Source organism: Oncorhynchus mykiss, chromosome 1 (assembly GCF_057628025.1).
Source record: "Oncorhynchus mykiss isolate SJ-2025 chromosome 1, ASM5762802v1, whole genome shotgun sequence".
NCBI classification, from domain to species: domain Eukaryota; kingdom Metazoa; phylum Chordata; class Actinopteri; order Salmoniformes; family Salmonidae; genus Oncorhynchus; species Oncorhynchus mykiss.
Window position 1 is genome coordinate 69,212,786 of NC_143022.1, and position 26,110 is coordinate 69,238,895.

The 26,110-nt window shown below is 47.2% G+C and overlaps 1 protein-coding gene across 8 annotated transcripts in view; it reads right to left on the bottom strand.

Moving 5' to 3' along the window:
• LOC110527186 (echinoderm microtubule-associated protein-like 4) overlaps window positions 1-26,110 on the bottom strand; it is a 116,705-nt gene that overhangs the window by 12,291 nt on the left and 78,304 nt on the right. For 2 of the 8 annotated variants that reach the window (XM_036983010.2, XM_036983005.2), the window contains exons 3-16: window positions 13,977-14,118; window positions 13,170-13,391; window positions 10,530-10,670; window positions 10,156-10,181; window positions 9,728-9,763; window positions 7,977-8,100; window positions 7,546-7,695; window positions 6,768-6,837; window positions 5,376-5,486; window positions 4,384-4,479; window positions 4,113-4,247; window positions 3,682-3,817; window positions 792-943; window positions 421-546 (exon numbers count right to left, since the gene is read on the bottom strand). In XM_036983010.2, coding sequence (XP_036838905.1) covers window positions 421-546; window positions 792-943; window positions 3,682-3,817; window positions 4,113-4,247; window positions 4,384-4,479; window positions 5,376-5,486; window positions 6,768-6,837; window positions 7,546-7,695; window positions 7,977-8,100; window positions 9,728-9,763; window positions 10,156-10,181; window positions 10,530-10,670; window positions 13,170-13,391; window positions 13,977-14,118 — 1,667 coding nt within the window. The remainder of the gene's footprint in view (window positions 1-420; window positions 547-791; window positions 944-3,681; window positions 3,818-4,112; window positions 4,248-4,383; window positions 4,480-5,375; window positions 5,487-6,767; window positions 6,838-7,545; window positions 7,696-7,976; window positions 8,101-9,727; window positions 9,764-10,155; window positions 10,182-10,529; window positions 10,671-13,169; window positions 13,392-13,976; window positions 14,119-26,110) is intronic. The other 6 variants (XM_090237682.1, XM_036983007.2, XM_090237689.1 and 3 more) reach the window with 3 other exon arrangements.

A 26,110-nucleotide genomic window follows, 5' to 3' on the forward strand; every position in this document is an offset into this window, starting at 1 on the left:
GAGAGAGGACGAGAGACAGAGAGAGAGGACGAGAGAGAGAGAGAGAGGACGAGAGAGAGAGAGAGAGAGGACGAGAGAGAGAGAGGACGAGAGAGAGAGAGGACGAGAGAGAGAGAGAGAGAGAGAGGACGAGAGAGAGGACGAGAGAGAGAGAGGGCGAGAGAGAGGACGAGAGAGAGAGAGAGGACGAGAGAGAGAGAGAGAGGACGAGAGAGAGAGAGAGGACGAGAGAGAGAGAGAGAGGATGAGAGAGAGAGAGAGGACGAGAGAGAGAGAGAGAGGACGAGAGAGAGAGAGAGGGAGGACGAAAGAGAGAGAGGACGAGAGAGAGAGAGGACGAGAGAGAGAGAGGACGAGAGAGAGAGAGAGAGAGAGGACGAGAGAGAACGAGCGAGCGAGCGACAGAGTGAAACCTCTCACCTGCACTTCCACCTGGAAACCGTCATTAAATGTTCCCCTCAGGATGAAGTTACGCGAAGTGCCCACCAAAAACTGCTCCCCCTTGCCTTCGGCCACAGCGCGAATGGTTCCATATTGATCGGGGACCTGCAGTGGAACAGATGCATTGAGATGTATAACAAACAGCTTCCCCAAACAGTTGCAATCTGATCAACATTGAATGATCGGTTTGTCATCATATTGAACATGTGATATTTGACATATATGATACACTGTATATCAGTAAGTGTATATGTTTGTGCATAATCCATGGTGTACTGGCGTATATGTGCCTGTGTTGTATTCTGTATGGCTGTGACTGGCAGCGGTATGTTCTGTGTGGCCCACTGCACCTCTATGTCCCTCTCTGGGTTGAGGTCGTGGTCCCAAAGAATGATCTTGTGGTCCTTGCCCCCTCCGGTCAGCAGGGTCCCGTTCCTCATCTGACACAGAGTGAACACACTGCCGTCATGGGCCTTGATCTGACGGCTGATCTGGTACGCACCTACAGGGGGAACGAACAGAGAGGAGAGAGGAGAGAGGAGAGATGAGAGATAGAGAGAGAGAGAGAGAGAGAGAAAATGAGAGAAAGAAAATTGCCCAGAAGGAACGAAGAGGGAGAGAGGAATGAGAAAGGGAGTGAGGGTGGTCGTAAAACAGCTCACAGCGGAGGTTTCTGGGAATAGGATACAACAAATATTTGACATTTGCTAATGTAGTTTATGTGCCACGGTACAGGCCAGCTCGTTGTTCTCTCAGGGGAGCATTTGAGGTGGAAGTGAGAGTGTGTGTGTGTGTGTGTGTCTAGGGTTGCTGTGTCTGCATTCTCCACAATCGAGCGCACCGCCACGCAAGCTCCATAGACAAACATTGACAGTAGAATGGCCTTACTGAAGAGCTCAGTGACTTTCAATGTGGCGCAGTCATAGGAGCAAGTCAGTTCATCAAAATTCTGCCCTGCTAGAGCTGTAAGTGCTGTTACTGTGAAGTGGAAACGTCTTGGAGCAACAACGGCTCGGCCGGGAAGTGGTAGGCCACACAAGCTCACAGAACGGGACCACCAAGTCCTGAAGCGCGTAAAAATCGTCTGTCCTCGATTCCAGCACTCACTACCGAGTTCCAAACTGCCTCTGGAAGCAACGTCAGCACAATAACTTTTCATTGGTAGCTCCATGAACTGGGTTTCCATGGCAGAGCAGCAGCACACAAGCCTAACATCACCATGCGCAATGTCAAGCATCGGCTGGAGTGGTGTAAACTCGTCGCCATTGGACTCTCTGGAGTGATGAATCACGCTTCACCATCTGGCAGTCCCACAGACGACTCTGGGTTTGGTGGATGCCAGGAGGACACTACCTGCCCAAATGCATAGTGCCATCTGTAAAGTTTGGTGGAGGAAGAATAATGTCTGGGACTGTTTTTCATGGTTCGGCTTAGGCCACTTAGTTCCAGTGAAGGGAAATCTTAATGCTACAGCATACAATGACATTCTAGACGATTCTGTGATTCCAAATTTGTGACAACAGTTTGGGGAAGGCCCTTTCCTGTTTCAGCATGACAATGCTCCCGTGCACAAAGCGAGGTCAATACAGAAATTGTTTGTCGAGATAGGTGTGGAAGAACTTGACTGGCCTGCACAGAGCCCTGACTTCAACCCAATCGAACACCTTTGGGAAAAATTGTAAGGCAGACTGTGAGCCAGGCCTAATCGCCCAACATAAGTGCCCAACCTCACTAATGCTCTTGTGGCTGAATGGAAGCAAGTCCTCGCAGCAATGTTCCAACATAGTGGAAAGGCTTTCCAGAAGAGCAGAGGCTGTAATAGCAGCAAAGGGGGACCAACTCCATATTAATGCTTGACGAGCAGGTGTCCACATACTTTTGCCAATGTAGTGTACTTGCAGAATATCACTCCTCCTGCAATAATACTAAATTCTATGCTAATAACACAGACAGATGCACAGCAAGAGGCCCATTCCTCAAGGCTAGCCAGACTGAACCTGAGGCAGTGGAATTCTCAATGGAGGTACTATTGAGTGGCAGAGAGAGAGGGTATGTGTTAGAATGAATATGCATCAGATAGCGTTTCTGTCTCTGTATCGCTTCTGCTCCCCCACATTGGCATGACCTCCATCCCCGCAGAGCTCAGACAGATGTGGACACACACACACACTCCCACCGTCTAACCAGCAGGAGGCACTGTGGCCCAGCTCCACCACAGTAACTTGAGCAGAGCAGGTAAATAAATAAAGAGATGAACAGTTTATCCCTGGCATCTGGCCAAAGTTCTGTTCATCCAGTTCTGTAGCATGCCAAGCAAAACCATTACTGCTCAAAACCCCAACACCGTCCCCCCCAGGCACTCTGGCCTGCCAACAATCACACCCACTATTCTTCTTCTCTGCCCCCACTTTTCTTTCTACTTTTCTTCCCCGTCTTTCTCTTCCTGTGTCTCCTTCTCTCTCCGGTCTCGAATCACCGCTTTCAGTTGCTCTTCTCTGTGTCTTTGAGACTCACTATGAAGGTAAGCGCTTGGTATTACTCATTTGGGTATGTCTGATACGGTCAGACGGTTTACCCAAAGTGACTAAGTTTAACACAAATATTCATATATACGTGGATCATGAGGGACAGCACCATGGTCCAACCAACTGTGCCATCAGGTGAAGGGGTTGTGTGAGGTATAAAGTACACTGTATTGTGTAAGGTGCTGGCTCCACTAGGTGCTGGCTCCACTAGGTCTAGAGGCCTGTTTGTGAGGTTTAAAAGGTCCAATGCAGCCATGCAGCCATATCAAATAATATATGGGTAACAATTAAGTACCTTACTGTGCTGTATTTCTATTTTATTGCAATGATAAACACAAGTAGCTTCTTAGCAAAGAGCAATTTCTCAAGCAAGAATTTAGCTAGGACTATTTGGGAGTGGTTTGAGTAGGGAGGGGACAACTGAAGACTAGCCGTTATTGGCAGAGAAGTTTGTTACTCTTTCTTATTGGTCTGCTACTATTAACTCATTTACCGCCTGGTGATGTCACCAGACTCCATGTCACGGAAACAGAATGACATTGCAGGCAGTCTTTTCAAACAGTCCTTACACTAAAAGGGCATTATCACAATTTCACACTATTATGCCAAACTCATAGTGTGGAAATATATATAAAACACAGGAAAATCACATTTTTGACTGCACTGGGCCTTTAAGGCAGTGTAAGCTAGAAGGTATAGAAGGTGTGTAGTGTACCTTTGGGTCCCTTCCCTGGGCTCGGCTCCACTGTGCTCCTGCACCATATCAACATGATGCCTCCAGAGTCTCCAGTCAGGATGTCCCCGTTGTTGAGGAAGGCCAGACACTGAACAAACTTGGGTTTTTCATATTTCTGAGCAGGAAGAGAAGTTGAGCGAGTTATTTCGTAATAATTGCATTGTGGATGTGTTTAAGGGAGACTAGAGAAAGAGCAGGTGTACGCGTAATGTTAAATCACGTAAGGGATACATCATTTTCTGACATCACACCATTATTCAAGGCACTTAAAGGTTATTGTGACGCCAATGTGTAAAAACAACCGTTAAGTGCACTTCTCTGTTTTGCTTGGCTCAAGCAGATCTTTACACGCTTTTAAGTCCCGAACAAGTCTTTTTAAAAAAAAAGAGTATTAAGGTGTGTGTCCTCACCCCGAAGATGCCCTGCTTGCGTGCCAGCGAGGTGCCAGCCCAGGTCCAGAAGAAGATGTGGGACTTGCCACAGGTTACTATGGTGTTGGCATCAGTAGGGTGGAACTCCACCACAAGCACCACCTCATTTGTAGACTAGAGAAGGTGAAACAGAGATCATGTACAGCTAAAAAAGAAGATCCATTTTCATAAACCAATCGTCAAAAAGGCAAGGATTTACGCATTTTACGCAGAACTACACAGTAGAAAAACAACCCGGGTAAACTCTGACCTTGATTTCAGCGATCTTGGATTTCTTCTGCCAGTCCCAGACAGTCAACATGTGGTCGTTACAATCATCAATCACCGCCAGGTGTGTGCCCGAGTCCTGTAGGAGAACCGCAGGAGGAAACAGGGTGTCTTCATGTCAGTAAAGCTTGTGTGAAACACAGATCCTATTGTCTGCAATTCAATAAATCTGCCATAACATAATTCCAGTTTATGCCTGCTATTCTTTGATAGTGCATATTATCTGTTATATAGCGTAGGTCGGTGAGAGGGCATGGAAAATTCTAAACATGAATCAACCTGTTGCATAAATGGCCATAAAGCTAGCAGGAATAACCAATAAACTTTTAAGCGGTTAGCCATTAAGTTGACTTGGCATATGGTATCAGCAACGACATACGCTGATGTGTCATCATCCTTCGTTCAGGATGTACTCATCTTTAATAAAGCAAATCCACTGCTTAGCTAGACCTCTGATAGCATAAGAGGATAATGATTCACTTAACCTAGAATGTGTGTGTGTGTGTGTGTGTGCGCTCGTTTTTATGGAAATGGGTCATGGCGTATGTGTGTGAGTGTGTGCGTGCGTAGTTCGCCTGTGAAGGGAGCCCGGACTGTAAAAGCAGAGTTCTGGAATGTGCTAACTGAGGACAGGGAGAGAATAGTAACGCTAAACTACTACTGATTAGAGAGCATGTGAGGTGCTCAACACCACAACGACACCACTCGGGACCCGCGAGCCTGATCACGAAAGGGCTCGGTTCAGAAACACACAGCACCTAGAACCCCAGACCTGATTCTAGAACATCTTATCTAGACCCACTAACCACGGGCTGCGATGTGATTACGTAGAACTATGATCTGTAGGATCTGTACACTTCCCAGGATAGAGTCTCACATGAATTACCACACTATAGTAACCATATTTCCCATAATGACTAAAACGTCCTGGATTATATCATTGGAGGTGTTAGGAGTGGTGCTAGGGGTGCCCACCGCTTTGGAGAAGGCCAGGGAGCCCACCCCTCTCTCGAAGGTGCCCAGGCCGATGACCTGCAGGGTGGACAGGCTGACCGAATCCCACACTCTCACATGGGGCTGCAGTGGCTGCAGGGGGAGAAGAAGAGAACGCACACGTCATTGAACTCTCGGTGTAGCCAAACTCAGACCCTATGGTTGCATTTACAGTGTATTCTTCTCGACAGCATCCTTTCCTTGTTTCCTTCCCTTCACAATCAGCGGCAGATGAGGAGAGGCCAACACAACATTTGACCAGCTCTCAGCTTTTCACTGTGTTCCCTAACCAGAAACGTGCATGTCTCGGTTGGGTCGCGATACTCCTTTCCAACCTTCCTTTGCTCGTCTCCTCATCTTCACACGCACTGGCAGATAGAATAACTCGATTGAATCCCACCCAATTGCTTTTTACCCATCGCATCCTCTAAAGATCAGTGATCATTAAGGAAAAAGGAGAAGGAGGCGAGGAGAGGAAGCCATTTTGAAGACTTGAGAAAGCATTCAACAGTCAGTAAGTTGTAAAATATCTGGCTCACTGACAGACAGGATCCTCTTCACTCGAGGAAGGTTAGAGCCAGTCTGACATGTTTGCACCCAGAGAGCTTAAACATAATGAGTTGCATTAGAGTATGGATTATTGGTATGCTTGAGTAAATATGAGGCTCTGGTGTCTGGATGTGCCCGTCAAAGACATGAGTGAGCCTGATTGTGCAACGCAAGCAGAAATACTGTACACAAGAAGAGACATTGTGCAAACAAGGATTAGGCTTTTAAATATAACCACAGATAGACATGTCATTCTTTATTTGGCAGGCTGGTATAAGACTACTTAAAGGAAAACTCCCACTTATTTTGGTATTTGTTTCTCTTAGTCCATTGTTGACATAGTCCCAGAATGTTTTGCTTGTCTGCATTCAAGTGTTCAAGATATGTAAGTTTCAAAATACAAAAATACAGAAATCATCCCCGTATGATCGCGTTTTCGATCATGTGATGTAAAATGAATCATACAGGGATGATTTATGTATTTGTGTATTTTGAAACGTACATATCTTGAAACCTTAATTGCTGACAACCAAAATATTTTAGGACTATGTCAACAACGGACTAACGAAACAAATACCAAAATATCGTTTTGGGGGGTGGAGTTTTCCTTTAAGTTCCTTGGAAAACCCCTTGGTGTCACCTAGGTGACATTTGAAGCCCTGTGACTTGCATAGTTGCGTGTGTGTGCCTGTGTGGATGCGTGACGGGGAAGAAAACAGGTTGAACAAACATGAAATGTCACACTGCCGGTCATATCATTAAAAGATTTAGCCAGCAGAAAGTTGAGGGGTGAGGAATGGGTGACGAGGTGGGACAGTGACTCACCCGCCCATCCTTATCCACTCCTGCAATCTGTCCCGTGGCAATGCGGATCTTATCAGGGTGAACAGCAAGGCTGAGAGAGACACAAGGAGAACGAGATCAAAAAACAATCAAACATGTCTCGCGCGTAGGACACTACCTCCCCTATTGAAAACGCCTACAGTCAGCAACAATCCGTAGTAATGAGTAGAGTATGTCAGGTGTAAACTGAAGCTAGATGAGAGGTAGCTGTTTGACTGAGCAGGCCCGTGTGCATGCCTGGCCCACGGCCTGATGGGAAGAGGTGAGGCGTATCGTTTCAAACATAATACAGGTCTGAGTTAGCACGCCGCTATCGCACAGACTCATTTGACTCTCCCACTTCTCGCTCACCCGGACAGAAGACATTTACATCTCATTTGCATAGTATGTTGATCTTAAGAGGCTCCTGGGAGGATGGAAGCCGGAGACAGTTGAGCTGGAGGTGTCAGTTACGCGCCGGTTAGTGTAGGAGCCATTGTGTCTGTGACAAGTATTTGCTTAATCCGGATGAAAGGTTTTGTTTGAAGTGTTTATACAGTTCTCAGACACTTGGGGACATGTTACACTACCTTCTGTATCTAGTGTATCTTATCTACTGTCTCCGGGATACACAGCCCATGGTACTGCGTAGGTGACCGTATGAAATCAACACCATACTACACAACCAAGTCTGACCAAAACTCCCAGTTGCCACCGTTTTGTGTCAAACAATAAATACGAAAACAAAACAAAATGACAGTGGAACAGGATACCAGCTCACCATTTGACACTGTCTGTGTGGCCGAGGTAGTGGCGCTGTGTCCTCTCCTCGTAGTTGAAGAGCACGACCACAGAGGCAATAAAGTAAACACTCTCCCCTGTAGGGAGCAGGTACACGTTGGCTCGGCAGTCTTTCCCCCTGTAGCCATACCTGACATCGGGAGTCAAGGAAGCACAACAGAACACGCAGAAGGAAACCCATCGAGGGAGACACGAGAGACCTCAAACGGGACATCTTAATAGCAGAACTGGCTCATTCAACCAGTCTCCTTTTCTTCATCTGCAATGTGAAAACAACTGGAAAGGTGAGAGGGAAGACCCAGAAGACATCCACCATTTTTGCTTTGATCCCCAGACAGACAACAGAACGGACCGAGGTCAGGGACATACAGAGTGAGAGCGTTTGGGGACCCTGCTGAGACGAAAGGATACACCCACTCCAGTTTGAGTCTCTCCGGAGGCAGCTCTGTGCGCACGTCCTCGTAGTTCTCCACGTCCGCGGGGATGAACATGGTGATGGGTCGACCTCGCATGAACATCTTGATGTAGTCTCCCTCTGCGGAGGAGACCGACAGAAACGAAAATCACGATCGCCATTCTGACTTGTTATGTACAGAGGAGATCTGTGGGATACTAAAACCCATGCTTTTGCACACACATTCAGCATTCAGTATCGGCACAGGTAAACATATTAGCATGGGCATAGCTGGGTTCAAATACTATCCGAAATGATTGAAAATACTTGCTAAGTATTCAGGCAGGCTAGAGCAAACACTCAAATAAGTATTTGTACCCAGGTCGGTCGGAGTGGTATTTCTCACACAAGAAAACCCTGTTAAGGTAATAAAGGTTAATGTGTCATGAGACCGAGACTGTATGACATGAGTTTCGTCCATTAACAGAAGAATCTCAGCAGCCTGACTGCTCACCACGCTCCCCACCGGCACACATAATCACTTGGTTTGAGAACACTTTCATTATTAAAAAAAAAAAAAAACATAAACACCTCAAAAAGCCTAGAAAAGCCCGATGAGTTGGGTAGATGTATATTTTTGTTGTATTATTATTTTATATACTGTTCAGCCAGTGTGCTGCACATGCTCTCCACTCGTCGAGGGACGAGATACTGTACAGGCAGACGAGGAGACAGACACGGACAGACCGAGAGAAGCGTTGGATTGCCGTGCTACCGGCGCAAAGCAGTGAGTCAGCAACACCAAACCCAGCTGAAATAAGAAGACGTGATAGGAGGATAGAAGGACAAAGAGAAGAGGAGGAAGAGAGAGAGAGTAAAAAGTGGGGGGAGGAAAGATTTGTGGGAGACTGGGATCCGCTATTCCAGCTCCGTGGGGTTAGGGCTCTACTCTCCAAGTGAGAAGACAATAGGGGGAGAGGGAGATTTGGTGGAGAGGCACAGAATTTCAACATTGCTCATAAAATAGGGAGGGCTTTCATCCAGTTTTCTCAAATTGAGGGGGAGGATACAGTAGACCCCAGCACTGAAGGTTCAGAATCCATCACAGGAATTACGTAGTTTATGACTAGCTAGCATTTACTGGTACAAAGGGACACAAATAAAGTGCCTTGTGGACACAAATAAGTGTAGCCATGGTCTGTGATATTCTTATTTAACTGATGGTTTCCCCTTTATATCTGTGTCAATTAATGCCGCTAAAAGGCCCGAATTAGCTGCATTTTAGTCCTAAGTGTCGGTCTGTCTTTGGAGTTAATCAAGTTAGCGAGCGCCCCGCCCAGCCATCTCAGAACCAACCACATTCCTCACATGACCTGCCCGAGCCAAGAGAAGGACACTTTTAGCCGGACGACACTATGTTAAGTGGCAACGGGGCACAGTGGGGCGTGGCATCCTGGCAAAGCTATGCCCTTTATTTAGGCTGGGCATCGCCTGAGGACAATGGCATGGAGGAGGGTGAGAAAGTATGAGGGGGGGGGGGGGGTATTTCTATATTTGAGGGAGTGATAGAGGACAGAGAAAGATGGAGAGAAATAGGCGAGTGAGGGTGCAGAGGGGAGGGAAAGATCATGTCTGTACTTGACCCGATGAAGGGAGTGGCAAAGAAAGATAGATAGAGGAAGAGGGAAATCAGCCGGGGGAAAAAAGCGGAGGGTGGAGAAGCGCCTGCTCCAAGGCTGCTAGCTCTCGCTCTCTGTTGTCAACTTACCAGCTTGGCTGTTTTTCTCGCGGGTTGACATTTTGGCTGGTCATGAGACAGAAACAACATCACTCAAAACACACACAATGACAGTACACGGGGGCGAAGAGCTCGAATGGCCCGAAGAAGACAATGATGACTAGTTGGGTCTACACAATAGGATAAGGGCACGTTGGAAAGAACCACAAGACGCTTTGAAATACAGCTCCTCTTACCCAGAGGCACTCTAAAAACAGAGATACTACAGTGTAGCACTTCCATAAAGGCCAATGAGAACATACTTTAGTTGACTTTGTATCATATTGTACAATGTTCCAATTGTTCCAAAAAGTGCCAATTATGTGGCTATACTACAGTGCATAGGTCTAGTGGTTCCAGTATGCGGTGGTGGATGTGTTACATGGAGAAGACAGTAAACGATATGGGAGTGTATTCACCTTGGCTGATCACTGGGTCTTTATGCCTGGAAGAGAATGGAGAAATAGCCATTAGGACAGCCCGTGACTTGTGTCGACAAAAACAAAGTGACAGGGTGACAGTCTGACAGTTGGGCCAATTGAGCAGCATCCTACATTAGGGAGGGACTTTGGATGAAAACAAATCTAGGGAATTAAGGGGTTGTCATAGTGATTCGAGGAGAGTGTCATGTCTGAAAGGTACAGTACTCTCATATACCCCATAAAGCGAACGCAGGCCAGTTTCAGCGCTTAATTCAAAACATAACCAGAATTCAATTCTGATGTCCCACTGTATCTGGATTACGCGTTGACACTGTATAAGAGTTGTGAAGGGGGTCCCATCAGCCACTCACTTGTCCGCGTTCTTCACCACCTTGGCCAGCAGTTTGGAGGTGGAAGCAGCCTTCACCAGCTTGTTCCTGCTCTCCTCGCCACTCTCCCACGTGCTGCTCTGAGAACGCTCTATCCCCGTGCCCCGCTTCGCACTGTGACCCCTACACACACACACACGGAGGAACGCACGTGAAAAAAAACAAAAACAGTTGTATACCACAAAGATGGATCAAGAGAGGAGGAGAGAAAGAGTTAGCTAGACAGAGAGAAAAGAAGGAGTAAGGAGGAGTGCCATGGCGATAAGGGAGACTGGTTTGAAGGGGTTAATGCTACTCATTTTTTCGATACGTTAAACTGGAAAAAGTGCATTGGAAGTGTGTAACTGTTATTTTTTGCAGTCTACATCATGCTTACGGCCCAGAGTTTGAACTTGACCAGGCCACCATGTAAACCTGACAAGGAAAAACTCTGTACCCTTAATGCACAATTATTTCACCTGTGGCAAACCTCCTGTTGGGTTAATCTGGACCTGAAGCACCGCACCACACACACACACACACACACACACACACAGATATGGTGCCTCAAAGAGCCACCCAGGTCAGCAGTACGCAACCCCTCAGTGCTACAATCACTGCACCCCAAGCACAGGTTAGTACACATTGGCTGGCCGTCCAACTCAAGCCCCAGGGTTCAGGAGACAGAGAAGGCCGAAATGTTAAGAACCACACTGCAAGTGTGAAGTTAGAGGAGGAGGAGGTTTGGTAACATTGCAGAATGAAAGGTTTTGGAGAATGGCTCGGGAAGAGAAGAGAGAGAGAGAGTGAAGAATACCACTACTCGTGCGAAGCTGTGAGGAGGAAGGGTTATTTGCGAGACGTAATGTTTTGGATCACTTCTGCGTGGCGTCTGCTCATCCTCCAGGGGGCAGTCGTGACGCTGAGGGGCAGATGGTACTGCGGCAGACGGTTGGGGGGAGGGGTGGTTTTAATGATGCGTTACACTGCTACTTTTACAGAGTCTGAACTCTGTCCTTATCTACAATACAATAGACGCGATTTAGCAGCCGAATTGATCCAAAGAGACTTACAGTCATGCGTGCATACAATTTACATGCGGGTGGTCCCGGGAATCAAACCCACTACAAGCGCTATGCTCTACCAACTGAGCTATAAAGGACCCTGGAGACGGAGAGACAGGGACGGCGGGGAAAGACACCTAGGTATCCTCTGCTTATTTTAACTGCCTGCATGGAATTTCACAGGAAAATAACAACCTAGACTGAACAGAGGTGATCCATAACCCCACCACAAACATGTGTGTGCGCGCGCACGCACACAAAGGCCCGGGGAGGGAAAGAAGAGCACACACAGGGTTAAACACATAGACCCCAGCACCAGCCTGCTGGGGCCCTCAGTAGAGGAGTGAGGGGCGAGCCAGAGGAAAGCTAACAGTCCCACAGACGAATCTGGGGGCAGAGCTGAAACGCTTCACTTTAAAGGGGGGTGTGTGGGGGGAGGTGCAGGAGAAGGTACATCAATAGATATCTGGAGAGAGAGAGAGAGAGAGAGAGAGAGAGAGAGAGAGAGAGAGAGAGAGAGAGAGTGAGAGAGAGAGAGGGGTGACAGATGGATGGAGTCGTAACTAAAAGGAAGGATCCATAAAGGGACGAGTGGTATAGTATAATAGCCCTGAATGGTGCACTCACTGCATCTCAAGGCTTTATTCTAGCTAAGTGAGTGTGAACTGAAGCCTATTTGAGACTCCCATGCTATCCATTCCTCTGGTTGGATTGGAAAGGGACCATTTAATAGGTCAAAATCACCCTATAATACCCGCATGCCTCTCCTGCCCAGCAAGGCCCCTGCATGTGCACTGCGCTGCTCTGAGGCCTGGTTCATTTCATATTGGGTGGACACACGCACAATTGCTAGCAGATGAGTTTTCCAGCCAATGTATCTGGCACGTCAGCAGTCCTGACTAATAACCTGATACTGCCCAGTCTAATGGGATGTGTTCCCGGGGTGCTCTTTGTAAAAACTGAATTGATTTTCAATGTTTCTGAGAATAATTGATGTTGATCTATGGTGTGGGTCATGAGAGTGAGGCTGACCAGTGCTTTGATTAGTGAGTGCAGTCGGTCTGTGGGCTGGAGCTGGAGCTTGTGTGTGTGTGTGTGTGTGTGTGTGTGTGTGTGTGTGTGTGCGTATGTGTGTGTGTGCGTATCCTGACTGGTACGGAGCACAGCTGGTACATGACAGACAGGGCCTCTCCTATTCCTAACGATACAGTGGGAGGCCTCACACTGTTGCGGATGAGTGCAGAAGGGACATCTGCAAACCGTTCCACTCCTCTCTTGTACTTTCCTCTCGTCTCGTCTGAATGAAAGGGCTGTGCTACAAGTAGCCTAAAAGGAAAAAAGGTAAGTAGTGTTGAGAGCAGGTCGAGAAGCGAAAATCTGCAGTGGCGGAGTCTGTACGCGGAAAGATAGCTGAACGTACAGGTGAGAGACGGCGACAGATGGGAGGAGGTTAATAATGTGAGTGATCTGAGAAGCTGGGCAACTCCGCCCCCAGTGAAAGGTAAGCAAGGGTCAAGAGCGTTCAGTGTCGGCAGGGCATTGCGTTGGAAAGGGAGATCAAAGTGTGCGTCGGAGGAACCTTTTGGCTGGGGAGGTGCCTTTGCTCTCCAGGGCCTGCCTTTGGGACTGGGGGGGGTGAGGGGAGGGGGGGTGGCTGGAGCTGGAGGGGGACGGCGAGGGCTGCATGGGGCTGGCAGGGGGGGCTTTATCGTTAGCCTGGTTGGGCTGGGAGGACCCCTCCTGCTTCTCCTTGATGCCCTCCATCGGAGGGGTGTCCTTTTTCCTCTCTGCTGTCTGACCGCTGTGGAGACAACCAGGGGGTTAACAAAACAGGGGAACACAACCAGTGAAGACAGGGGGACAGAAACACATCTAGAGGACAAGAGGACAAGCTGGTCCTGACTCTGTGCCTAGCAACTTCTACCGGCAGCCTTCACGACTGCGAAGACTTACAAAGCCCCGACTTCCTCAAATAGGCAGTGTAAAGCCGACTCAGCATATTTGATTAACGTCTAGTTACTCATTGAGGAAGTGCTCAGCAATGCTTAGCCATAGGCGTACATACAGGCTGTGACAGGTACCCCATCACAACATTATTGTCCTCAAAGAACCAGGGTCAAATTTACAGGCTTTATTCTGTTGAATCACTGCAAGCTGGAAGGTAGAAAGTTAAACACGTGATCAACATCAAAACAGGTTGACAAATGAGATTAATGTGGCGTTTCAGAGCAAAACATCATGTCAACACAGGCACTTCATCAACGGCTGCCGATCTGATATGAGCAGGTCTAGAGTTGAGTAATGACTGTTTTTGAATGGGAAGTGTGTGTGTGTGTGTGTGTGTGTGTGTGTGTGTGTGTGTGTGTGTGTGTGTGTGGTACAGTACCTCTTGGCTGCTGAGGAGAAGGTATCCTTCCTGGTGACGGACACTGTGGAGCTATCTCGGTCTCTATGGCTGGGCTTACGGCTGCCGGAGCTGCCGTTGGGGATGCAGGACATCGAGTAGGCCTCGCGCAGGGGATTATGGCCTACAGGGAGCAGGAAGGGACAACTATAAGATATACACTGAGTGTACAAAACATTATGCTCTTTGCATGACATGACATGGAATCAAAATTGGCCAGCATCGCTATGGAACGCATTCGAAACCTTGTAGAGTCCATGCCCAGACAAACTGAGGGGGGGGGGGGGGGTCAAGGGGTCAGAATTTTTCATTGCTAGGTATTACTGCACTGTATAGATGGGGAGTGGTTGAACAAGGGAGTACGACTGCTCGACAGACAGACAAACAAACAAGGGTTAAGAGTCTGATCCGAGGGAGGACAAAGGAAGGATTAGGGAGAGCAGATTCCTGGCTAATCCCATCTCACCCCCCTCCCTCACCCCGTTAACCAGACAGCCTAATTGGATAAGGAGGGAAGAGGGAGCTCATAGGACAGAGAGTAGGCGTCTTGGTGAGATAAACCATTGATTAACGGTCCTCATGCAGAGAGCCGGAACACACACTAGATACACTATAAACAGCAGCACGGACACCATGATGCAACACTCCGTAGGAAACACACTCATATGAGTTTCATAAGTAAAGTGAATGAGGAGTATTTGAGTCAATACAGCCAAGATTCTAATGGATGATGACACAAACAAATGCCGTGACATCTTGGAGAGAAGATTAGATGAATGCTCCCTTCTTTGTTGTGGTTTTAATTTAATAAATCAACTCAGTCCTTTCTAAGCACTTCTGTAAGAATTACTGTGTGTAGAGTAAGTCTGTGCACTGACTGGAGGACGGGTGAGGGGCGGGGTTATGTTTGGGGGCGCGTGGTGTCCCAGGAGAGGCCTGATCCCGTGTCGGCGACACGTGGCCCAGTTTCACGGCCCATTAACCCCCCCCCCCCCCCCCCCCCAGTTCAAACACACACAGCATGGTGGAGGATCTGGTCTCCCTCTGCAGGGTCGGGTTGGGGGATACCCCATCCACCAACACCCCCACCGCCACCTCCCTGCTCTCTCCTGTCTCATCCCCCTCCCCCACCGCCATCAAGGCGGAAGACAGCTGGAGACTAATTAGGAGAAGATCGGCACTGCTGGTACACAAGGCCTGAGGGAGAGTCAATGAGTCTGATGGATGAATGAATAGTCAAGCGAAATCAACCCGGTACTATTCTAACGACTGTGTATTAATAATGATTGACACCTTGCAAGAGGCAGTCTTCTTCCATCAACCTGGCTTCCTGATCTGAGAGGCCTATTTCTCTCTCCCATCAAACTGCTGTGATTGACAGGTGTGTGTGTGTGTGTGTGTGTGTGCTCACCTCCCTATAGATTGGCTTCCTCATTCCTGATAATAAATGATTTGGAAAAGAGGAAGAAAGGGTGGGATAAGACTGGAGCTGGAGAGATAAAGATAAGAGGCAGGAAAAAGAGAAAAGTGAATGAGAGAAAGGGATACAGTGCTGAGCAGATCAATCAAATGGATTTATAAAGCCCTTCTTACATCAGCTGATGTCACAAAGTGCTATACAGAAACCCAGCCTAAAACCCCCCCAAAAAATCTGATAAAAACCCAAGAATGTACGTAGTAGAGGGGAAAGAACGACTGAACAATACACAGAAAGAGAGGAAGAGATTTCTGGTAGTTGAGTAAGGAAACGGGGGTCTCAGGAGCAGGAAGGGGTCCTGTTTGGGGGGGGGGGGGGGGGGGGGGTGTGCCTGCTCCAAGTGTGTGTATGTGGGGCGGAGGTGGTTTGCAGACTCTGCAGAGTTGGCCTTGCAGTCAGAGCAGTCAGAGCATGGGTGTCTGAAGAGAAACTGAACTGAACCACGTGATTTCCTTTGCTTCCTGTCTGCTTCAGTCCCGGATTACTGCCCACGTCACTGAGAGAGCAGGACAACAGAGCTGAAATATTCAGAGCACCACTGTTGTACGTGTCAAACTGCCAGTGCTGTATCATCAGCTCAATAACCTCTTAATTACATCCATGTACATTTCCCAGGAGTGCTGACTATCCCACTACAATAGCATGCACACACACACACACACACACACACACAGCGGGGGTTGCCAGGGGCCATCGCTATGACAATAGATGGTATTAAATAGGAGAGTGATGTCATAATGAGATAAAAAGGTGACCAGCCGAATGGAGAGCTGACCGGAACGAGGGATCAGAGGGTGTGAGGGAGGAGAGACGGATGATGGATAGAGGGATGTGCAACGAAAAGGCTAAGCAAGGGTGACACAGGGTGAGCACTTCAATTAGGGCTGTGGCGGTCATTACATTTTGTCAGCCGGTTATTGTCATGGAAAAGACTGCCGGCCTCACGGCAACTGATCGCTAATTTACATGAACACGTTCAGCATCTCCAGGCCTCCCCACATACAAGCCGCTGATGCCTTTGGAACATCTATACTGAACCAAAACATAAAATGCAAGATTTAAAGTGTTGGCCCCATGTTTCATGAGCTGAAATAAAAGATCCCAGAAATGTTGCATACGCACAAAAAAACATATCTCTCTCAGGTGTGGCATATCAAGAAGCTGATTAAACCGCATGATCATTACATAGGTGCACCCTGTGCTGGGGACAATAAAAAGGCCACTAAAATGTGCAGTTTTGTCACACAATACAATATTGCAGATGCCTCAAGTTTTGAGGGAGCGTGCAATTGGCATGCTGACTGCAGGAATATCCACCAGAGCTGTTGCCAGATAATTTTATGTCAATTTCTCTATCATAGGCCGCCTCCATTGTCGTTTTAGAGAATTTGGCAGTATGTCCAACCGGTCTCACAACCGCAGCCCACTTGTAACCACGCCAGCCTGGCTCCCAAGAGGGTGGGCCTATGCCCACCCATAGCTTTGCCCTTGCCCCTTGTCCTATTGTCTATATACCAAGTTATTTGGCAACTTTAGTAGTGAATGATACAAACCTCAGAATGTCTTAGAAATCAAAACGTATATGGGCTGCATGGTGCGACTACAGTCTATTGAGGATTTGAGCAAGTAGCCAAAAAAAAAGCCTGCGCTCCGTTCCTTGCCTCAGGCTGCACAGCTGTTCTCTCATCAAGTGGTCATATTTTCACCCATCAGACTATTCTCAATTTAATCTGGTCTTCACTAATATGTAAAATTAGTGTTGATTTGGAATGGCCATTATTAAATGGGCAGGAACAGGGACAGGAGAAAAAAAGACATGCCCTCTGTACAGTGCATTCAGAAAATATTCAGACCCATTCACTTTTTTGCACATTTTGTTATGTTACAGACGTATTCTAAAATTGATTAAATCATTTTTTTTAACTCATCCATCTACACACAATACCCGTAATGACAAAGCAAAAACGGGTTTCTATACATTTTTGCACATTTTTAAAAACTACAAAACTTAAATATAACATTTACATAATTATTCAGACCCTTTACTGAGTACTTTGTTGAAGCACCTTTGGCAGCAATTACAGCCTTGAGTCTTCTAGGGTATGACGCTGCAAGCTTGGCAGACCTGTATTTGGGGAGTTTCTCCCATTCTTCTCTGCAGATCCTCTCAAGCTCTGTCAGGTTGGATGGGGAGAGTCACTGCACAGCTATTTTCAGGTCTCTCCAGAGATGTTTGATCGGGTTCAAGTCCGGGCTCTGGCTGGGCCACTCGAGGACATTCAGATACTTGTCCCGAAGCCACTCCAGCATTGGCTTGGCTGTGTGCTTAGGGTCGTTGTCTTGTTGGAAGATGAACCTTCGCCCCAGTCTGAGGTTCTGAGCACTCTGGAGCAGGATTTCATCAAGGATCTCTCAGTACTTTGCTCCGTTCATTTTTCCCTTGACCCTGACTAGTCTCCCAGTCCATGACACTTTTTATTTTTTATTTACTTAACCTTTATTTAACCAGGCAAGTCAGTTAAGAACAAATTCTTATATACAATGACCGCCTACATTGAAGAACATCCCCACAGCATGATGCTGCCACCACCATGCTTCACCGTAGGCATGGTGCCAGGTTTCCTCCAGACGCATTCAGGCCAAAGAGTTCAATCTTTTGTTGGTACCCTTCCACAGATCTGTGCCTTGACACAATCCTGTCTCAGAGCTCTACGGACAATTCCATCGACATCATGGTTTGGTTTTTGCTCTGACATGCACTGTCAACTGTGGGACCTTATATAGACATGTGTGTGCCTTTTCAGATCATGTCCATCAAATTGAATTTACCACAGGTGGACTCCAATGAAGTTGTAAAACATCAAGGATGATCAATGGAAACAGGATGCACCGGAGCTCAATTTCAAGTCTCATATCAAAGGGTCTGAATACTTATGTAAATAAGGTTTTTATTTTTTTTGTTATACATTTGCATGCCATGGGCTCTCAGATCTTGTTCCTGTACCTACCCAGTGCTTAATTTGGGAAACAAGTGAAATCTGTTCGGGACAGGTGTGTGCAACGAAACATATTTCACTAAACCGTCTACGCACTGAAGAAAGGAAAGTAGGAGAGCGCGGAGATGGAAACGCATGGTGGTGAGACATTCTTCACAGATCAAGGTAATGTGTCACTCACTTCATTACGAAAATATGAAGAAAATCCTGATTACTAGGTTATTCAAAATCAAATGCAAATTCACTAACTGTAGGCAAACCTTAAGCCACCCTGCATAATCAATGAAACAACAGCATCGCCGAGGGCTATATGACCTCTCCCAGACTAAAGGATAGAACGTTTGGAGTGTAGCATAAAGTAACCAGTCCATCCAGTATGCATAACAATACAGTCCACACTCAACTGCGATTACTTGAGTTTTGGAGTATAGGCTAGACCAATTATGTACCAAGACATCTTAAATCAGTTTTGTTTTATGTTTTCCTTCCATGCATAATATGCGATAGGCAATGTATTGCATCATGTATTGTATCACAATCATCATTTTAATGCAGGGTTTTTTCGGGTTTGGGCTCATAAGCATTTTGATTGAATCGTCACCGTAGAAAGCGCTGTCCATTTCGTTGTGTTGGGCTTTAAAACAGAATCCACCACAACCATGTTTTACACTGTTTTAAAACTATGATAGACCTACTGTTCTGATGATAAGTGTTTGATGTGATTTTCCATTGTATTTGCATTGATGTTAGGGCTCTATTGTCCCTCTAACCACTGAGTACCAGGCCATTAGGACCTGACGGTAACAATAGAGCCCTGAGTATCAGGCCATTAGGACCTGACGGTAACAATAGAGCCCTGAGTACCAGGCCATTAGGACCTGACGGTAACAATAGAGCCCTGAGTATCAGGCCATTAGGACCTGACGGTAACAATAGAGCCCTGAGTATCAGGCCATTAGGACCTGACGGTAACAATAGAGCCCTGAGTACCAGGCCATTAGGACCTGATGGTAACAATAGAGCCCTGAGTACCAGGCCATTAGGATCTGATGGTAACAATAGAGCCCTGAGTATCAGGCAATTAGGACCTGATGGTAACAATAGAGCCCTGAGTACCAGGCCATTAGGACCTGATGGTAACAATAGAGCCCTGAGTATCAGGCCATTAGGACCTGATGGTAACAATAGAGCCCTGAGTACCAGACCATTAGGACCTGATGGTAACAATAGATCCATGAGTACCAGACCATTAGGACCTGATGGTAACAATAGAGCCCTGAGTACCAGACCATTAAGACCTGATGGTAACAATAGAACCCTGAGTACCAGGCCATTAGGACCTGATGGTAGTTAGCAAGTTGGGTACTACCAAAGCATGTCCAGAGTGCATAAAAAGGGGATTACCGTGACTCAAAGGTCACGTGGAATTTTACTGCAGTCATGGGCCGTGACTCATGACTGCCAGTGTGGTGGTAATGCAGTCACAGCTCTACTCCAATCCTACCATTCATACAGTAAAGGGTTCTGTTTTTTTTTGCCTTTTTTTATATAGTAAGGCACTTTTTAAATGCAAGAGAAGTTTGCAACCTAAGCCCCTTAGCCCTCGTTTTTAGTGGGCTTTGCGAGTGTACAATTATGTTCACCTCGTGGCCTGAAACGCCCCATAATTCAATTCGCAATGATTGTACACCCACTAAGAAAATTCTTCAAAAACTTAAACATCATCAATGGAGAAGTCAACATACAAGTGTAAGTAAAAACGAATGCAAATAAGTTAGAAATTGTGCTACTAAATCACATGACGGCATAAACACGTCTTGATGATGTTTTTGTTTGGTTGTCTTTTGGAAATTGTAGAAATAAAACATTGCCCTTCTTCAGAAGTTCCAGCTAGGCAGGCTAACGTTAGTTAGTTAATTTGCAAGCTATCATACAGTAGGTGTATATTAATAATTGTAAAAATCCAAATAACTTCACAGATCTTTGTAAAGGGTGTAAACACTGTTTCCCATGCTTGTTCAATGAACCATAAACAATTAATGAACATGCACCTGTTGAATGGTCATTAAGACACTAACATAGGCATGCCGCATGCAAGGAAGCATGAGGACTGCTGATCTGGCCAGGGCAATAAATTGCAATGTCCATACTGTGAGACGCCTAAGACAGCGCTACAGCGAGACAGGACAGACAGCTGATCATTCTCGCAGTGGCAGACCACGTGTAACGACACCTGTTAGGTACATCTGAATATCACACCTGCGGGACATGTACAGGATGGCAACAGCAACTGCCCGAGTTACACCAGGAACGAACAATCCCTCCACTAGTGCTCAGACTGTCCGCAATAGGCTGAGAGGCTTGTACAACAGGCTTGTAGACCTGCAGGTCCTTACAAGACATCACCGGCAACAATGTCATCTATGGGCACAAACCCACCGTCGCTGGACCAAACAGGACTGGCAAAAAGTGCTCTTCACTGACGAGTCGCGGTTTTGTCTCACCAGGGGTGATGGTCGGATTCGCGTTTATCGTCAAAGGAATGAGCGTTACACCGAGGCCTGTACTCTGGAGCGGGATCGATTTGGAGGTGGAGGGTCCGTCATGGTCTTGGGCGGTGTGTCACAGCATCATCGGACTGAGCTTGTTGTCATTGCAGGAAATCTTAACGCTGTGTGTTACAGGGAAGACATCCTCCTCCCTCATGTGGTACCCTTCCTGCAGGCTCATCCTGACATGACCCTCCAGCATGACAATGCCACAAGCCATACTGCTCATTCTGTGCGTGATGTCCTGCAAGACGGGAATGTCATTGTTTTGCCATTGCCAACAAAGAGCCCGGATCTCAATCCCATTGAGCACGTCTGGGACCTTTTGGATTGGAGGGTGAGGGCTAGGGCCATTCCCCCCAGAATTGCAGGTGCCGTGGTGGAAGAGTGGGGTAACATCTCACAGCAAGAACTGGCAAATCTGGTTCAGTCCATGAGGAGGAGATGCACTGCAGTACTTAATGCAGCTGGTGGTCACACCAGATACTGACTGTTACTTTTGTTCAGGGACGCATCAGTCAATTTCTGTTAGTCACATGTCTGTGGAACTTGTTCAGTTTATGTCTCAGTTGTTGAATCTTGTTATGTTCAGACAAATATTTACACAAGTTTGCTGAAAATAACCGCAGTTGACAGTGAGAGGACGCTTCTTTTTTTACTGAGTTTAGCACACACAAGTTACCGATGGCTGAAAACACAATCATGAACGAGTGACCAATTTCCAGCCAAGGGTGGTCCATTTAAAAATCATTCCTTCCTCCCTCGCCCCGCAAGTGTATACTCGTCAGACGTCATGATATGTCATCAGAAGTGTCCACTTCATTTGAGGGCTGAGGGGATAGGGTGTGTCTTTTAAGTGTTTGGACCGCAACAAAGAAGATGAAGAAGAAGACGACGAAGAAGAAGGAGACAAAGAAGAAAACGAAGAAGACGAAAAGGACGAAAGTCAGAAATAAAGTATTTCTGAAGAGGTGCACATCAAAGATGCACAATTCTTTCCCAGTTACTGAGTGTTGGTCCCATTAGCCAATCGGACGGAATGCAAGGGGAGGTAGCGGGACGAATACGGATAGCCAGGGCAAGGAAGTTGGAGCTCAGGAGAATTTGAGAGTGGCAAAGGCGAATGCAAACTTTTGTACAGTTTTAAAACAGTCCCCCAATCGTTTCATTTTCCAACCTTACCAGCCAGAGTTGGTTAGTTGCGTGCACTATTTAGTAGGATGGGATCGTTGATGTAAAGTTGAGTGAGCGAGTTGTAGTTCTCTCGTGAGTTGTCATTTGCTAGCTAGTCTGTCAGTAAACGCTCTAAATTGGACGGGTAGCTATCACCAGCAGGTTGTTTTCCTCTGAGGACTGTGTGCACCAAGCCATTTATCCCTCTACGAGCTAGCGAGGTAGTGTAAATAATCTCAGTAGTTTCTAGATTTGGGACTTATTGCCAACTGTCCTGGGCAGTAACCGCTTCCTCTATGCATTTTTCACAAGGAGACCAGTTAGATAGCGTCCAAATCCCTGTACGCTGATTGGGTTCCTCTGAACAGAAGGGGGTTTTTCCTTTGGAGATCAGATCGCCACGGCCCCGCGAGCAACTAGGTTTCTCTGATCAGAAGAAACATAACATTGTGAGTGAGGAGCAGGTGTCAGTGCGTATCTTGTGTTTGGTGGGCTGCATTCAGCCTGACATACTTCACCAGTAGTGCCAGGTCTGCAACGTTAAAGGGGTAGACCAACTACTTTGTACCGGTACTTCTCTTTCGGGTCTTTTACACTTTCATTTGTGTACCTCATTGTGATTTTATACTATATATATATATATATATATATATACACACTGCTCAAAAAAATAAAGGGAACACTTAAACAACACAATGTAACTCCAAGTCAATCACACTTCTGTGAAATCAAACTGTCCACTTGGGAAGCAACACTGATTGACAATAAATTGCACATGCTGTTGTGCAAATGGAATAGACAACAGGTGGAAATTATAGGCAATTAGCAAGACACCCCCAATAAAGGAGTGGTTCTGCAGGTGGTGACCACAGACCACTTCTCAGTTCCTATGCTTCCTGGCTGATGTTTTCGTCACTTTTGAATGCTGGCGGTGCTTTCACTCTAGTGGTAGCATGAGACGGAGTCTACAACCCACACAAGTGGCTCAGGTAGTACAGCTCATCCAGGATGGAACATCAATGCGAACTGTGGCAATAAGGTTTGCTGTGTCTGTCAGTGTAGTGTCCAGAGCATGGCGGCGCTACCGGGAGACAGGCCAGTGCATCAGGAGACGTGGAGGAGGCCGTAGGAGGGCAACAACCCAGCAGCAGGACCGCTACCTCCGCCTTTGTGCAAGGAGGAGCAGGAGGAGCACTGCCAGAGCCCTGCAAAATGACCTCCAGTAGGCCACAAATGTGCATGTGTCTGCTCAAATGGTCAGAAACAGACTCCATGAGGGTGGTATGAGGGCCCGACGTCCACAGGTGGAGGTTGTGCATACAGCCCAACACCGTGCAGGAAGTTTGGCATTTGCCAGAGAACACCAAGATTGGCAAATTCGCCACTGGCGCACTGTGCTCTTCACAGATGAAAGCAGGTTCACACTGAGCACATGTGACAGACGTGACAGAGTCTGGAGACGCCGTGGAGAACGTTCTGCTGCCTGCAACATCCTCCAGCATGACTGGTTTGGCGGTGGGTCAGTCATGGTGTGGGGTGGCATTTCTTTGGGCACAGCCCTCCATGTGCCTGACTGCCATTAGGTACCGAGATGAGATCCTCAGACCCTTTGTGAGACCTTATGCTGGTGCGGTTGGCCCTGGGTTCCTCCTAATGCAAGACAATGCTAGAACTCATGTGGCTGGAGTGTGTCAGCAGTTCCTGCAAGAGGAAGGCATTGATGCTATGGACTGGCCCGCCCGTTCCCCAGACCTGAATCCAATTGATCACATCTGGGACATCATGTCTCGCTCCATCCACCAACGCCACGTTGCACCACAGACTGTCCAGGAGTTGGCGGATGCTTTAGTCCAGGTCTGGGAGGAGATCCCTCAGGAGACCATCCGCCACCTCATCAGGAGCATGCCCAGGCGTTGTAGGGAGGTCATACAGGCACGTGGAGGCCACAAACACTACTGAGCCTCATTTTGACTTGTTTTAAGGACATTACATCAAAGTTGGATCAGCCTGTAGTGTGGTTTTCCACTTTAATTTTGAGTGTGACTCCAAATCCAGACCTCCATGGGTTGATAAATTTGATTTCCATTGATCATTTTTGTGATTTTGTTGTCAGCACATTCAACTATGTAAAGAGTATTTAATAAGAATATTTCATTCATTCAGATCTAGGATGTGTTATTTTAGTGTTCCCTTTATTTTTTTGAGCAGTGTATATATGTACTATTCCTGATTAGTATCAGTAAGTTGATAATTATCTGCAAGATTATACCAGTTTAACTGTATTTATCAACTTCGATAAGGTCTTTTAGATAGATGTTCACCACGGGCAACAATAACTGGCGACTCATTTTCTGGCGAATCGTTTTCAGACAAAATATGTTCAACTCATCATTAGTTGATCCACTAACCACTGCATTTAGCCTCATTAAAGTACTTTAACGGGTTTTGGGGAGAAAAAAAATTGTTGCTGCGTTCAAATATGGCCGCACTGTACTCGCCACTGTACTCGCCACTGTACCCGCCACTGTACTCGCCACTGTACCCGCCACTTTACCCGCCACTGTACCCGCCACTGTACTCGCCACTGTACTCGCCACTGTACTCGTCACTGTACTCGCCACTGTGTCATCCTGTGAACCCCATCAATGCTGCTCACAGCCTTATTTATGAAAGACATTCTCTTCATGGTGACATATCCTGAATAGGTAGAGAAATGGGGACAGGATCTCTTTATCAAGGAGCCATGGCTTCCCAGCCAAGACACTTCCCGAAGAGAGAGACTTCCACATGATCCTACAGTAATTGGTTTCATTAGGGAAAGTGAAATGTCAGGACAAGGCTGCCCAGTCACCACACACACAGATAATGTTAGACTTCCCACAATTAGGTGCACGCACGTGCATGAGTGTGGCCAGAAACACACACACGGGCGCGCATACACACGGGCGCGCACACACATGGGCGCGCACACACACGGGCTTGCACACACACGGGCATGCTCACACACACAGGCGCACATACACAGGCGCACACACAGGCGCACACACACACACACACACGGGCGCACACACACACAGGCGCACACATACACGGGCGCACACACACACAAGGAGCACACACACACAAGGAGCACACACACACAGGGAGCGCACACACACAGGGAGCACATGAACACACACACACACACACACAGGCCCGGGAGACAGATGGTCTTATTGTGTGCAGATGGACAGCTCTGGAGTCAGTTAGCCAGGCTACGGGTGAGTGGGTGGTGGTTATTACTGAAGCGTGATTACAGAACCCAGACGCTCGCCAATGACTGGGCACGACACATTTTCTCTCTCTCCTTCTCCCCCTCTCTCTCTGAGAATGTAATCTCTTTCTCTGCCTCTATCTGAGAGTGCATTCAATCTCCCTCTGTCTTTCTCTCTTGCCCAGCCGGGGAATGATATTCCTGACAGGGACAGCCACAGGAATTCCCTCCCCCTACTGCTGGCTGGGCATATGAGCCTCTACTTTGTCACTGAGCTCAGAGAGAACCTCAGTTGGTTATAGTGTGGGAGAATGGAGCGGTATTGATTCCCCATGGACATTTTTCATTCACAGTGAAAGACTGGATTGTGATGCTGTTCCTGTGTTAGACTGTGATTGAATTGAGTGTGTCCGCACATGTTGTGAAGGTGTGTGAAGGTAAAATAAGCACGTTCCTTGCTGTGCCTCTCTGGTAGACGGTATTAACCGTGGCATAGCAACACTCCAAAACGGGCCCTTCCGCGAGCCCCAAGCACGCGCTCACACACACGCATAGGCCTGCACAGCTGCGATCTGAATGGAAACGTTTTGCACCGGGGGTCAAGGTCGGAGTGAAACCGTTAACAGATCCAGGTTCTGGCTCCGCTGCTGAACTTCCTTTATGTAAAC